Source organism: Anas acuta, chromosome 5 (genome assembly GCF_963932015.1).
Source record: "Anas acuta chromosome 5, bAnaAcu1.1, whole genome shotgun sequence".
Classification (NCBI taxonomy): Eukaryota; Metazoa; Chordata; class Aves; order Anseriformes; family Anatidae; genus Anas; species Anas acuta.
The window spans coordinates 58,448,645-58,464,865 of NC_088983.1; the positions used below are offsets into that span (position 1 = coordinate 58,448,645).

The 16,221-nt window shown below is 41.0% G+C and overlaps 1 protein-coding gene across 4 annotated transcripts in view; it reads left to right on the forward strand.

The window, feature by feature from the left end:
- The window catches only part of QSER1 (glutamine and serine rich 1), a 43,817-nt gene that overhangs the window by 881 nt on the left and 26,715 nt on the right, over nt 1-16,221 (forward strand). For 2 of the 4 annotated variants that reach the window (XM_068685073.1, XM_068685074.1), the window contains exons 2-3: nt 14,466-14,578; nt 15,834-15,995. The exons of 1 other annotated variant lie outside the window; for it this stretch is intronic. In XM_068685073.1, coding sequence (XP_068541174.1) covers nt 14,466-14,578; nt 15,834-15,995 — 275 coding nt within the window. Of the gene's footprint in view, nt 1-8,079; nt 8,099-14,465; nt 14,579-15,833; nt 15,996-16,221 lie in introns of those variants that run through there. One more of the 4 variants, XM_068685075.1, reaches the window with a different exon arrangement.

A 16,221-nucleotide genomic window follows, 5' to 3' on the forward strand; every position in this document is an offset into this window, starting at 1 on the left:
TAAGGAAAACACACCGTCTCCTGAAGTTTGCTACCAGCCATTCTTGTCCTTTCATATTTTACTTTTTTTTTTTCATCAGTTTTCTTCTGGGTGCCCTCCAATTCATTGCCATCCTCCTTGACAGGGCATTTTAGGAACAATTAAGCCGGTGTTAAGAAAGAAGATAATGGGCCCTCTGTGGAGCCCGAGGCTCCAGGTTCCCCGTTTGACAGACAAGGAGGGGTCGCTTCCTTGGCCGGAGCCTTGCCCCATGAAGCCGCCTGCTCCTCTCCAGAGTTGCCTGCATGGCAAAATAAGGTCTCCTGCTGTTCTTTTCCGTCTTTCTTCCTAATCGTTGGACTACTTTTGGTCATGTTAATATGTTGGCTTCCTTGGAAGGCAGTGACATGTCCTTTTTGTATCACTCTTGCCAGTTTTCAGCATCTATGGAGGATCGTGTCAGCTGTTCCACGAAGAAGCTTTGTATTTTCCAGGTCAATTAAGAATCCGTGGTGCACAGCAAGAGTGGATCCCTCCAGGGTCTTAGAAGAATGACAAATGCTTTCTGATTATTTTCTACATTCAAAAACAACCCAACCCTGCTTTCAGAAATCTAACGAGTATTTTTAGTAGATGCTGTATTAAAGCAATATTAATTTTGTATTTGTGAAGTTCCTTTATGGAAATTGCATGGGCAGCAGTCCCAAGACAGGTACCTTGCAGAAGCTGCCTGTACAAGTCAGCCTGTTAACCAAAGAAAATCACACTGGTGAAACAGATTTTTTACCGAATCTGTTCTTTGTATAACAGCGTTTTTGCTGTGAGTTAGGAAGCAGTGTCAAGATGATCTCGCTTTCATTTCCTAAAAGTTTCGTCTGGAGGCTGTGTAGATGCTGTTAAATGATACGTTTTAAAGGTGTTGACTGAAATGTTTTAACTTTTCTTTTGTAACTGTAGCTATGGCAGGAAAAAAATAATCTATGAATTGTGCCTAGTATGTGCTTGAAGTGCTCCTGTACTGGGTTCTTACTTGGGCTTCACTTCATTTCAGTAAGAATTAAAATACTCTGTCTTCAGTAAGATTGCACCGAACACAGCTCAGATTTTTCAGAGTTAAATACAGTCTGAGCGTGCTGAGGTGCTTCTGGTTCCCTTGCTGCTGATCCCGTTCGTCTCAGTGTGGATGGAGGTGGTTTCTGGGGAATTGGGACACAGGATTTGGGCCTGTCACTGCCGAGGCTTGGACCAGCCTGGCAGCAAGTTGTGAGGGTGCAGATGTGCTGCGGCCGAGTGTCCTGATCGCGCTTTCAGCTCGTGTTGTAGATGGCTTTCCAATTTTCAAAATGGTGTTCTTGATTGTGGCTGACAGGTAGTCATCTCGGTAGCTGAAGCTGCATTAGCCTGATGTTAAATTTAAAAAAAACCATGTGTCATGTTCATCTGGTGCGTGGCGGCAAAGCAGTCAGCCTTCAGGTGATGCAGATAACAGTATTTCATTCTGGCTCTTCTGATACTTGTGGTGGTGTGGGCGATGTTGTGGCAGGCTATGCTCCCTTTGTGTGCAGAGCCGTGTTCAGTCTTAGCTCATCAAAATGATTTCTCCTCCCTGCAAGCGTTGCTCCTGTTGTCCTGCACTTAACTTCAGCCATCTGGTTTTTATCCTGCTCCTTATTTCTTCCAGGCACTGTTTTGTCTGTGCAATGGCACTGTTCCTATCAACTGAAAGGAAACGTGTGGCGGAGTATTGTGAGGACACTCTCTTACCAGGCCTGCTGTGACATAACTTTTCCCATCGTAAATAGGAGAAGTTAGCGAAACGGGGATGGGCGATGATGGAAATCACTGGAACCGTCCTGTATCGAGTAGTGAATACTTGTCACGCTTATTTGTTACTTACTGGAGAACGACGTGGTCTTCAGAAAACATAGCGAGCGTGTAATAGTTTGAGAGACCGTCGTAATTACTTGGAACGAGAAATGCAGAAAGGCAATAACGATGATGAGGTTTCTGGTTGAGTACGCGTTCGACTTGGCGAGGCTCCTTGGTGGTCATACAGAGAAGGATTTTTGCTAGTGGAGGGAGCTTGTCTTGTTTGGTTGTTACCTCAGCTCTGGGGCCCAAGTCTCGTGTTGTGTATGACGGAATGACAGGCAGAGTTACCTTAGATTGTATGGCAGCTGCCGTGGTTTCTGATGTTTCTTCTAGCTTGGCAGTCCTCATCCATCTCTGTCCTACCCAAACATATGTTTCTTATAGCATCTAATTTGAGATGGTTCTTAACCAAATGTCTGTAAATGTGGCCTGTATTTATAGCGGCTAATCTAAGATAACAAATAAGTTACAGTGGTAGTTCATAGGGAAAGTTATGTAACTGTGAGACTGAAACTTTTTTTAAAAAATCATAATATTTAAGTATTATAACTTACATTTTTGCATAGCTGGCCAGCTAATGCTATTTGTAACAGTGGTATGGTAATTGCGATTTAGGTAGGGCTCAATTTTAAATTATAATAGACTTCTGCATAGCTATAGAAACCATAAAAAATGCAGATAATATAGAAAAGTGTAAAACTTGAATCAAATGAAATTTTCTGAGAGGTAAAAACCATGTTTGTTGTTCAACACGTTCCCTACAGAAAGTTCCCTGTGGCGTAGCGTTTCAGATGTTGAACGCTAAAGCTCATAAACAATACACTTAAAACATTTGCTATTAAAAGAAAAAGGCACAGAAGGATTAAATAAACTTTCTAAACATAAAAAGCTACGTCACTTTTAAATACTACCAAGCTGTCTGTCACGGTTCAATGTTTAAAACACTTCTAAGCGTAAAATAAAGCACAAGCAGTCCATGGTGTGGCACAGGTATTTTACAGGGACTCGCTAACCTTTGTCTTTTTTTTTTTTTTTTTTTTTTTTTTTTTTTTTTTTTTTAACTTTTCTTGCTTTAACTCGTACCCAGTACACCCTGACATGACAGCTGGGATGGGGTTGAAGACTGAATGAGCAGGGAGGCCGAATACGCCCTTGCTGTCCGCCCCTCAGCTCCCCGCAGGCGCAGAAGTACAGTCACCCCTTAAAATCTTTGCTGAAGTTTCAGAACGAACCAGACAGGCATGTCTGAAATTATGTGCCGAAGACTGTAACAACAACCTCATGGAAAGCATTTTAAGTATTCGTGTGGCGAGGAATGGTGACAGGGCAGTGCGTGGAAGGAGCGAGCTAACGCCTCATGTGAGGGCATGGTGTGTGAGGCGCGGGAGCTCCCTGTCCTCTTCCTCCTCCCCCCTTGAGTTGATGGCCACCCCAAGTACGAGGGTGTGGGGCTTCCTTGTGAGCTGGGGAGCTGTGGGGACTGCCTATGCCCACAGACAGGCGGGCATCCAGCGGCTGTGCTGGCAGAGGGGCGGGGAGCTGAGCCGGGAGCAGCGCGGCCTCGTAGGCCTCTGCCCCGCTGAGGTGCTGGGCTCAGTCTCTGCGTCGCTGTCTGCGGTGTGCCTGCCCAGACCCCGCTGCTTGGGAAGGCAGCGTGTTGGTGAGCCCTGGGCCTGTCTTGAGATCACCAGCAGTGATATTTCGGATGAGAGCCCTTTCCCATGCAGCCGAGAGCTTCGCCGCTGTTTACTCAATACGCTGTTGTTCTGAAAGAAAGAGGTTTTGTATTCCTTCACCTTTGCAAAAAGTCTTTTGGTCCCATACCTGTATCTTATCTTCCATCCTGTTACTTTAAGTGCAGGAGTTTACTTTATATCACCAGAGAGCAACCTTTTCCCATTGTTGCTTCTGTACTTTTGCCCACCTTTTTTTTTTTTTTTTTTTTTTTTTTTTGGAGATGCTGTTGATTCTGGCGTGGTGGTGCCATAGGAAGGAGGTTGTTTTTAGAAAAATCTTTGTTCCTGTTAGGAAAAAATCACCTATGACTGGGTTATATTCATTATAAACAATACTAGAGCTCATATGTATTGGGTGTATTTTCCTTGGATTTTTTGTTTTTCTGTATCTTGTCAAAGCGTTCACAACTCTGCATATCACAAAGTCTTTTTGGATTACCTATTCCATCTGCTTAAAAATAAAATAAATACAGTTACAAGGCAGCACATCAACACTCGCGCTTCAAACAAACCTTCCCGAGTAGCCTTAAGTGTGACAAAAATAACTTTGAGCAGCGTGCAGCGTTTGGCCTTTCCAGCAGGGCACATCTTGCTGTGCAAGTACAGAGGATGGAGAATTCATAGCGTGCTTAAACAAAAAAAGAAATAATGTGCTCCGAGAAGGCTCAGCTCTCTAAGCTAGTAAGTACTAGATTTACGTATCTAGATGTCGCAGGTTTTGGTTTTACTTCTGCTAGTCTTTCTGCCACCTCTTCTTTCATTACTTTCTTGTTTTCTTCCTCTGAATGGGCTGTTACGGGTGAGGGGATGCTCTCAGTGTCCTCAAAAGCTCTCTGGCCACAGGTTAAAGTGAACAGGGGCAAGGAGCTTTTATTCATGAATACCTGCGTACTTGTGTTTTCTTATTCCGAAACAGTTCAGGAAGAACCTCTATATGTTTAGACAAGCTTTTATTTGCCCGCATCGCTTTTCTTGTTTTTCATCTTCGCTCTACATGCCTACCTTTGATGCTTGCTTAGGACTTGTGTAGGGTAACCAATTACACCGAGCAGGGAGAAGGCACCCTTAGGCACCCTTATCTGAGGGTATTTACATAGGAGGATACTAAGGAATATTTATTCTGTAATAACTCTCTATGAATTACACAGGGCTGTCGTATGTCTAGATTTCACTGGAGATAGCCCTCTTTCACCTAGCAGCGTTGTGTGAGAAGGGTTTGAGGGCTTTGGCCCTTCGTCTAGCGTTTCCAGATGTCTGGCAATTTGTTTGAAAGCTTTTCAGCATTCAGCCCCTGCCAGACAAACGACCAGTGCGCATGTGCGGTGTGCGTGCAATCGGGCTGATGTTTCGTGGAGATACTGAATGTACCAGCGTGTGCTGCACGTTGCATGTTGCACTTCTTTCTGACCAGGAAATCCCTTTCAGAAATATGGCAACTTAGTGTTTCACACCACATCCTGTTTACTTTCTCTCTTCTTCGTGTCAAAAATTCCAGTGCTAGGCAGTGAATAATCCTCCAATTCCTATGTGCCTCCTATTTCATTATTCTCTGCAGTGTCTGCCAAGGATAGCGTTTCTGCTAGGTTTTTCTTGATTGTGAACATTTGCTATAGAAAGGGCGATCCCAGAGAACTAACCTGCTAAGCATCTGAGCAGCAAGCATTTATTAACTATTTTCAGTTGTTGCTAGAACTGGTGACCTGGGGGTTACTGATGCTCAGAGCTGCTGGGATTTCCTTCTGATCTTTTCCCCTCCAGAAAACTCCCTTTTCTTATTCTCTTCTAAAGAGAATACAGTTTTTCTCACCAATTAAAGAATTTTTCTAATTTGTATGTATGTGTGCCATCTTGATCTTTATTAATACTTGTTTTGTTTTAGACATCTGCCTGAAAGTTAGGAAGTCTAAAATAAAGTGAATACTTGGGGCATGTTTGGGGAATTTGTTTTATACAGCTATGTTTTTCCCTCCTCAAAGTAAATGCCATGCAGCTCTAACTATTTTTCTACAGTTTGGAATAGGGTGGGTCTTCCTAGTTGCAGCATTCCCATGCAACTGGGTTTGTATGGTATTTTCAGCTGAACTGAAACTCTGCTGACAACGTGTTAGCCAGAGTCCTCTTCAGAAGGTTAAAAATGTGCATTTCAATCCGTTTTAGGACGAAGAGACCACTGATGGAGAGGTGCAAGAGCTAAGTTCAAGGACCATGCTAACCATTCTCGTAAAAGTAGGGAGCAGCACCCTCTGATGTTGCCTCTAAAGGACTCTTGTAGCCGTGTTTTACGATGTTAATCTTCTCCGAGTACGCCTCCTAAACTGGGATACAAGGGGTGTTAGTCATAGAGATGCCTCTTTATTGAATCTAAAGGAGGTCATACGAGCTGCTTAACCCTTGTAAGTGTGTTGTGGGACGGGGAAAACCAACGTAGCAAACGTCTAGGCCTGCTGGAAGAATTGGAGGCTATTTAGTTGCCTTGAACCACGGGCCGTGCAGATGAACAAGGATATTGCGGCTTGCATTCCTAGATGTAGGCAGTGAGTCGATGCCTTGATGCTGAGCAAGTTCTTCCGTGGCTCTGATCTGCCAAGCCTGATCTTCACGAAGGTTTAGAGCTCTGGGAAATTCTTGTTTAGTGAAACTTTGAGAAACTGACTCTTATTTCAGTACCAGCTGTTTGAAACTCTGTTTCTGGTTGTGACGGGTGGCCTCTTTTGTAAATCTGAGTGGGTTAGTGCTTGTGCCTCAGTTTTGCTAGTCTAAAGTAGAAGATATTTCGTGGTTTACGTGACTGTCAGGTGCTTGGAGGTGTGGTGATGAAGAGGTGTTGCCTAAGGTGGCTCTGTCGGTTGATGGGACATGTATTTGCATCTCTTTTGTGATTAACATCTCAACTTCAGTTTATCTTTTCCGTATAATTGGGAAATTAAAGGCTTATTTGGAAATGGGTATCAGACGTTCTTACAGTACCTCAAAGGTAATGCTCAAGTTCACCACAAATTACGGCACTGTAATAGTGGTGGGAGGAGAAGGGTTGTGAAGCATCTCAGTACCTGAAATAAATGCTTAATAAGGCACTGACGTGGCTAAAGCCACATCCTCAGATAAAGCTATACTGAGTTTTTATTCTGAAATATAATTTCATTATTAAAATCAATGAAATATTTTCGTGTGTGTCTCAGCCAGCTGTGTTCATGCTGTGGTGATCTTGAGAATAGCTTCAAGTATGCCAGCGTAAGCTGCTGACAGCAGAATAGTATCGTGTGTTGGAGGAAGTGCCAGATCTCCAGGACTGTTTGTTGCGAAAATCTTCAAAACTGTGAGTAAAGCTCTGCGGGAGAGAAGTAGCACTAATTAACACAATCACAGCTATTATCTCCACGCTGGAGAAAGAGAAAGTATTCATGGGGAAAAGGTAAGAGAAAAGGCTAAACAAATGTAGTGCCAAAGTAATTAAAAGGCGAGAAGAGATAGTTGCACCTCTTTACATGCTATAAGCTGCATGGAGCAGGGTTCGTACTCCTGTTTCTGCAGGGATCAGTGAACTAGAAGGCACTGGGGAGATGTGTGACCCTCAGAGCATTCCCACTCCCCTGGGTGCCAGCAGCCTTGGGGTGCTGTGTTGTGGGGCACACGGGAGCGCCTGAATGCTCCAGGTTCTGCCCTAGCTCCGGGCTCCCTGCTGGCCCGCTGCTAGCTTTGGAGCAGTGGAGAGCCTCAGGAACTGGAAGTAGTGTTTGTATCTAAAATTTTAATTCTGAACTTGAAATATCTTCACCCCTCGGACTATTTTTGCCTTTCGTAGGATGTCTGGTTTTTGTAAACCCTGGTATTTCTTTTGGGAAGTTGCTTTGGTTAGGTTACAGAGCGAAGAGAAGTGGTGGTGGTATTTGCCAATACTGATTTAATTAAAAAAAAAAAGGGGGGGGAGGAAGAGAGGAGAAAAAGGTCACTTACTAAACGTACCACATTTGAGATGTAGATCATGTCAACAGAAACACAGGTTAGATTGTATACCTTAAAAAAGAACATACGGCAGTGTGTCAAATCTTTTCATATACCTGAAGTTAAAGTTTAGAAATAGCTTGTTTCTATAGGAATAAGAATATTAATTTTTCACATTCATAGTTTAAAGACATAGTTTAACTGATTTTATGAAAACAGAATTATAATTGTCTTTGTTATTAAGAGCTCCGTGGGTTACTTAGTCAGGCAAGCCAGCACTTGTACTCAAGTACTGAAGTACCAATAAGAATATTTTGGCTTTCCTGAAGCACTTTTGGGTTTTTTTATTTTTAAAAGGCTCAAGCATAAAGAGTTCAGGCACATTAGCATGGGAATAAAATGGAGCCAGATCTGTTTTGCCATGAAATCTTTTTCCTCTCATAATATGACATGTATTCAGGTGAAGGATCACATGAACAGCACCAACTTCTGGTCATTCAGGCATGTAATTTTCTGCCTTGAAATGTTATTCTTGGAAGCCTGTATCTCGACCCCTGGGAGGCGAGGAGGTAAGGCGTGTTTCCTTCCCCAAGTTCCTCAAGGAACTTGGTCATATCATAGTCTAGAATGATGTTAAAGGTTGTGAGTGTGACATAGCATGCAGTTGAGGTGATGGATAAAATACTGCTACTCCCTATTTTACTGAAATACCATACTATTGGAGCGTAAATCTGTTTTCTATCTTTCTGAAAGTCACTTGTCTTGAAGAATAACATGGAGCATTAATAGTACCTTTAAATGTTGACAATTATTCATTTTTTGATGTGATAGTTCAAAAACAAACCAGGCAAATGCTGAAGATCTATGCTCTTATGTGCAGTAACATCCCAAAGGAACGTCCTACCTACCTTTTAAGATGTGTTAACTTCATGGGTACTTTTTTTCTGATTTCTCAATGGTGGACTTAATTTTTCAAGTATCTTTTTTTCTTTTGCCTCATGGATACCATAACTGTTCTAGACTGCATAGTATTCTTTCTCTTCATGCAGATGTTGGTTGAACCTTCAAATATTAAGGACCATCTCGTTTTTGTGTCATCTAATGAGAGGGTCAAGTGAGTAGGTTGCTCTCTTCTTCTTGAAGCTGCCAAGATTTGGAAGCTTTGAATCAACTTTGTTCTTGCAGTATTGGTGTGTTTTCTGTTGTTGAGTTTGTTTTTTCTTCACAGTATGTCTGAGGTTGGGAAATGGAGGTGAAAAATTGCATGTTGTAGATATTTCTAAATCATTTTGCACTGAAATAAGTAAGAAAACATATCTGTGCTGAACAGGAGTTGGTTTTCCTTACATTGGAATTAGTTCCTGAAACACTTTATGTTCTCTGTACAGGCTTGCTTTAAAAGTTTCAGTAGGGTGTTGGCCTTCATCAGGGCTGATGAAATGTTCTGAACAGTATTAAACTCTTCAGTAACTGCTGTCTTCCTAGGCACATCCCAGTTTATGGCTTTGCTTTCTTGGAGTCATTGCTTTTTAATTAAAGCTCAACCCCATTTTTTGGTTAGGTGTACCTACCTAGAAGTAGATAGCAGTGCCTTGCAGATGGTAGCAAACGCTGGTGACCTCGGCTGCTGTTGGAGTGCAGGGTAGCTAGAGGCCGTGCCTTCTTTCATTGACCCTCCGTTTAATCTGTAATACATTCAAGTAATGTTCCCAAGCAATACTGCTTCCTTCTGCCTCTGTGGGTTGCTGTGAATAAAGGCAAATTAACAAAGATACTTAAACATAGTGTTAAACATTGCATACAGCACTACAAAACAAGTCTAATATAAATCTAAACAGTTCTAAACACGACCCTGATAATGGGTTTGTTGATAATGCAAGCTGAAATTTTGATTTTAAACATGTAAAATACAGATACCGGACAAAAAGAGATGTAAACTGCAAGCTGCCTATCAGTTATGTAATTCTTGTGCTTTTAATATGTTTAATATTTAGAAATAAGTTGTTCAGTTCTGTGGTATGTGAAACTTCTGAACAGCTTTGCTCTGAACTGGAGCTTGCTGTCGGGTAGCTAGAGAGCCACCTGAAGGGAGAGGCCTTCAGATAGATAGCTAAATTCACAAGGTTTTTGTTTGTTTTAATATAGTTCAATTGAAATTTATTTCAAATAATTGGAGTATTATTTCCCCTATTTCACATACATCTCAAGTCAGAAAAAATGCAAAGTATGAGTTTTAAGGTGTTTCCTTGTCAACATGAAGGTATCAGTGCATTTTTTCTCTCTGCTTTGGTGCTTTAATTACAGGCAGATTGTATGCCTACTCGTCTTCCCACGAGAATTAAGGTGCTTCTCCTGTTCCCAGGTAGTAGGCTGCCCCGAAATGAAATCAGATCGTTTCTCTCCCTGACCTCAGGTCTGGCCGTTTGCATGGTGTGTGCGGGGTTGTTGCTTTTTGTCTTGGTTGGATTGGTTTGGGTTTCAGCCCTGCAAGCCAGAGAGTGGTGCTGTGTTTTGGAAACTGCTCGTCTTCTGGCTGACCGGATTCACTTTGTGCAGCCTTTGCAGCTGAAGCACTTTGAAAATGCCCTGTGATTTAAAGGCTTGGATTTGGGGAGCAATTTTCCTTTGTACCAGACAGAAGTTACAACTGCCTAAGAACAAAGTATTGCATGCAGAAATATATTTTGCTTCTAAAAGGTCCTGGATATTTTGCTTCTAAAAGGTCCTGGTCTGTTTGCCATAGAAGCATCATGTGTTACCCTAGACCTGAAATAATTGCGCAGTCACTAACCTTAAATAAATAAATAATGCCAACCTGTAATGAACACTGATTTGGAAAATAAAGAAGGTAGATGAAATAACCTTCTTCTGCATAATGATGCTTTTTCTGTCGAATATTGAGTAAATTAAGATACTAGTTTCCAGTGGTTTTATTTCTGCATTTTATTCCGTGTGAGTGCTTAGGGTAAAGCAAGGCTATTTGAAGAAACCAAGAGAAATAAAAAAGGCTACATGTACTCTTTATCTCGAGTGCTTATTGTAACTAAGTTTTGTTTCCTTGTAAAAGTGGTGCTTTCATTGGAGTTGGAAATTAGGAAATGCATCTGGCAGCAGCGTAAAGCATAAAGCAAAGAATTGTGTTGGCAGGTGAGGAGGGCGGCTCATGCAATATAACTCCATAACCTTTTGCAGTTGGTGACCTAAATTTGTATAAAGCAATTAAGTTGAAGAGTGCCGTGGTAATAAATTATCTTAATAACAGCAATATGAAGCGATACGTGACCAGCTGGTTCGGGAATGACTTAATGCTGGGCAATAAGAAGGCGAGAAGGCTGTAAGGCGAGGTCGAGGTGTTTCTAGTACCAAGTGCACAAGGTACACATTTTCTGTGGGGAATTTCACTGGAGAGCTAATGTCTTCTATTAAACCAATTGATGTAGCTGAAAAAACAGTAGTATTTGGGTCGGTTTTGCTCCCATTGACAAGAATGTTTTGATTGCATCATTACAGTAATGACAAGTGATGATGCAATCTTGGGGTATCTCTGACAGGGCACTGAGGTATTATGTTAAGATGGAATGGACCTCTGAAATGAAAAACAACTTCAGAGGGAACCGTTTCCCAAATTTGCGTTACTTTCAAGCAGTAATCATCCTGTTGTGCTGTTGCCACTGGAAGTGCAAAATCACTTTGATAGATGAGCGATAAAGGAGGAAATGTTTTGGGGCCACTAAACAGCAGCTGATGGTAACCTTCCAACCAGTACCAAGCAGAGTGAACGTGGTTTCTTCACTAAGTGACCCAGCAAGGAGGAGCTCCCCGGGGTATTCTAACAAACTTGGAAACCAGGGCGTGAAAGACTTGATGGCCATTGTGGTATTTGCCATGCTTAATGTACTTCTGATATGCAAATAATGAGTCGGATAAGTTCATCTGTTTAAACAGTTTAATTTTATAAAAAGAAACCCCGAGGCTGTAATCTTTCAGATTGCTCTGCTTATGTTTAGGATAAGCTTATGTAAACCAAAGGCGCATATGCAGGTTTTTTGAGATAAGAATCTACATTCCAGCAACAAGTAATTATACAATAAACAATTAACCGTTCTAATAAATACAATGTTTTTATTGAAAGGCAGATTCATTTTTGAGGTTGCGGTTGCATTAACTGTGACCTGGGAGTTTTTTGTTTTTTGTTTTTTTAAAGTAAATCATATGCTTTGATTATTCTCACAATAAAAATAAAGTTTATTCAAGAAGCTTTTTTAGAATTTTGAGATACTAGTAACTAACAAGGTTTTTGGGATGCTGGTCTCCAGGTTATTTTTGTCTTCCAGTGTTCTCTTTGCTGCTAAATCTTTGTCTACCTCTTTCAGAAGTTGCTTTTATCGTTTAGTGTTCTGCCTCATATCTATAAGCTTGTGTGTTAAGCTCTCTTGTAATCTTTGAGTGTACTGTATGCTTCCTTTACAAAAAGAGTTTCTTGCAAGGGAGCGGGGGGGGATATATGAATTGGTCTTCACCAACCGACCAGAATAAGTACCAATTTTAGAGCAAAGAAAATACTCATTTTTAAAATTCACAATTTTTCAGGTGGTTAATGTGAAGGAAGATTGATATGTTTTTTTGCCCATGAATGATTTCTATTACAACGTAAGAGGAGGAATGGTGCAATATTAGTCGATATAATCTTTGTGGGTCTAACACCTTTAGAAGGGTGTTTGGTGCCAAGTGTAGACCCCCCAGCCCAGAACAGTGGAAGCCTGCCTCTCTCCTCCTGAAAAAGCCTGAAATGGGAGAAGGAAGATGTGCTGCTGTACAAGTGATAACCAGAGTACAATTTGCCTTGTAAACATGTACAGGGGCAAAAACAGCACCACATACTTCTGTGTGCATAGGTGCTTTGAGAAAACTTGAAAAGAAACGAAGGAAAACCACTTACAGATGGAAAGATTTCACAAGATCAGAATTCATGTCAGTGGAGATAATTCTTGCTAACAGTGCATGCATTACCATGATTCAGTTTAGAAATGTATTTTCTTGTGTAGCACATTTTTATTTAAAAAAAAAAAAAAAACAACAATCTGCAGAAAGCATCATATGTCTTAAGTTTTGTGTTTTGTTTTTTTTTTTTTTCTAGCTGTGCCTGTGTTTTTTTAACTTAAAAACTTGTCACGCATAAACATATTTGCATAGAGTAAAGCCTGTATAAATGCAGGATGCTTTGTGCGTATAGCACTATTGTTGTGGTTTTGTCTGGAAATGTTATGACGTTTTAAGCCTATAGACCAAAAAGTGACCCATAACATCACCCCGTTATGCCTACTGGTTGTCCTTAATAACAACTCAATCAGTAGAGATTTCAGGCAGTATTTAACCAAAATCAGCTGCTGATTGATAATGCTGAACTGCACAAGACCTGTCCTCGACGAGGTAAGTGCATGAGTGTGCTCACCCTGAGTTGGGGCGTGGTGATGCTCTAAAATGTATTTGTGACTGTGAAAAGCAACAGGTAAAATGCAGCAGCTGAAGCTTTTTGTTTGCTTTTAAGGAATTTTGTTATTCTCAGGTTTGTGCCTTAGCCTGGCATACTGAGTGTAGGAGCAGTTCTATCCTCTAAGTTGGTGAAATGGGAAATAGGTCTGCTGTTAGTGCATCTCCGGCATGGGGTTAATCTGGAAGGCTGCAATGTGATGTCCCTTACATCTGCTGGTGCGGCGTGTGGGGGTCATGGCACCCTGGCAGGCTTACCAGCTCTCCTTTGCATACTTCTGTCATCCTAATGAGAATGAAGTGAAGCCGGTGGTGGTGCCAGCTTTTATTTTATGTGGTGACTTCCACGCGAGTTTCCCATGATGTCATGGTTCCTGGCATCGCTGTTCCAATTTTCCCTTCTGCAGCGACTGCCCCCTCATCCCAGGGGATGTAAAGGGTAAGCGGAGTCGCTCCCAGCAGTCAGCAGGCTGCGGGTTTAGTTTGGGTTTTTGGACATCTGTTTACAATTGAATTTTGAATTTAAATCAGTCTCATGCGTGCGCTGGAGTAAGTGTCAGCTACCTGTAAATTTCATGTCCAAAAGACAAGAAGAGAAGCCAACAGAATAGTGACCCAGTTGTGCTGGTTTACATTTTCTCCTTTTAGTAGGTGCTGAACAAAACTGAGTCTGTGGAAGCTTGGAAGGCTTGGCAATTAGCACTTCTGGCCATTTCCTAATGTTGTTGCTTGATGTTTAGATAGCATTTCTTTATTTTCTGTGTTACTGCTTTTGAATGGGCTCAGACACTGTATCTTCAGTTTGCTCCCAGATAAGCCTGATCAAAACATCATGTTAATTGAGATGACTCATCTCAAAACTTTAAATGAAAGCAGTAGATCATTAACTTACTTTTAATGCTAGGAGGTCACAAGACTGAGATCTGTCGCTTGTGCTCTTGTCAGTTTTGGTAGAATCATACTGAAATTAACAAAATCTCAAAAAAAAAAAAAAAAAAAAAATACAAAATTGCTCCTGCAGCTTCACAGTCCTTTCAGCCTTTGTACTAAATGTGATCCTATAAGTTTAAATGAAATGAAAACTGGAAGTGTTAAAATGGGCATGTATTTGTAGTCATCAGCCTTGCGTATCTTTACATTGGTAAATCATCACAGGAAGCGTCCATCCAGTGGTTGAGAGCTGAACTAGAAAACTTTCCTTTGTCTGAATTAGTCCTCTGTAGGCTTTTCCATGATTGATCCCCCCCACACACAAACACTTTGTCTTATCAGGTTCTGTAGTGCTTTTTTTTAACTGCTTAACATTCATAGTAGTGTCCTAGCACAACCACGTCTGTCAGATTTTGGGCTTGCATTTTATTTCTGCTCCTTTTTGGCTAGTTGTTGGGATTTCATAGTTGTCTACAGCTGCAAGTTTTTGATCATAATGTTTAATTTCTTCCTTAGCTTAAGCTATGGAGGAGGACATCCATCACATTCAGAAACAGATCTTCTTCACAGACAGACATACACAGCTTCTCATCAGCTTCCTGGATACTCTACTACACACCATCCTACTGGTAACTGTCTATATTATGAGATTTCAGCTTGAATAGGTTAAAAAAAAAAGCTGTTGCATAACTTAGTTTCAAGATGATGAATTTTCTAATCAGAGGGTGTTTGTTATGCAGATGGTGGAAAGTGGTATGAGGAAAGCTGACGTTGTACTAGATAGCTAACAATCAGTTGCTAGTTCAAAAAAAAAAGTCGTAAGTGGAAAGGAAAATATAAGAGGCAGTTATGCTCTATAACTTACTGTTTCTTCTTCAACTCCTGCATTTTTGTTCTTTAAAATACAGCTTTTTGGATTATGGCCTATGCATAAGGGCAAAATGTTGAAGTATGCCTCAAAGCCAGCTGCAGAAATCATGCCAACTCTTTCAGACTAAAGCAAATAGAAAAAAATAACGCAAGTCGGAACGTAGTGTTGCTAGTATGTACGTGTGCAAATTAAAATTTAGTGCTGGGGGGAAAACCTAAAATTTACTCTAAATATAGTAGCAGGTCCTATAGGCTATCTTAGATCTGTATCAGTCTGTGATCCTGGTGACATCCTGTCTCCATGTACGCAGAAGACAGAGAGTGACCTCTTCCTCCTCACTTTGAAACCCACTTTCCAAGGGAAAGATATTTAGGGTCATAAGCTGTCAGGTATTTGCCTCTCTTGGCCAAGGCCTTGATCAGCATGACAGAGGGTTGGAATTGTGGGGAAAGTTTCAAGGTGCAGACCCTGCAGCGTTGATGTAATGTTAGCTGCTCAAAACTCTGCCACCTGTGCAGTGCTTCCCATCCAGCCACTGAAGGAAGGGCAACAGTTGTTGAAACAAAGAATGCAACCCCAACCCTGTTTGTTGAGCCAGTCCCACAGAGAAGTCCAAACTGCTACAAGTGTTCAGAGGAGAAGATTGGTACAAGGAAGTTGAACAGTTTTCAGAGAAAAGTCCGAATGTTTAAGTAGTTCATGTGGAATGGTGAATCTTAAGATGAAGGGAGAATTTGTACTAATTGTTTCAGAGCATCACATTTGACAGACTTTTAAAATTACATTTTAAAATGTATCTTCAAGTTCCATTTTAAAGACGCAACTCTGAGAAACAGTGAAAATGGTAAAAAAAATTCATGCACTTTAATAATGTGGCTGATGTTTCAAAGTGTTGTTTTTTTGTTTTTATTTTTAGTGGATTATGATTGTACATCCTTGTTATTTGAGCTTTTTGTGAGATGTTTATCTGAATTGTCTAATTGTTTTGTTTAATTCCCTTCACCCCCATCTAGGTCTGTCAGGAATATTTGATACCAGTATGCACACCTCTGGAAGTAACACTAAGGAAACTTCAGTTATGAATTTTCTCTCTGCAATCGAGTCTCGTACCGCTCAGGCAGTCTCTTCAGGATCTACCCTTTTGCCACAATTCAGGGCTCCTTCCTGGCAGACAGGTGAAAAGTTTCTCATGCAATAAAATTCTCTGATGACTGTAATTGAATGTTTGAGAGTATTTGAAACAAAAATATCCTACTGGAAAAGGCTGTGTCTTCTGCTTCTTTCCCATCTTGTTATTTAAAGTCTAAAAATCAATGAAATTATATTAATCTCTAAGCAGAAGTTCTAATTGTCGAAAAAGGGTTTAGTTGTACAGGATATAATTTTATCTAACTAGTCAAA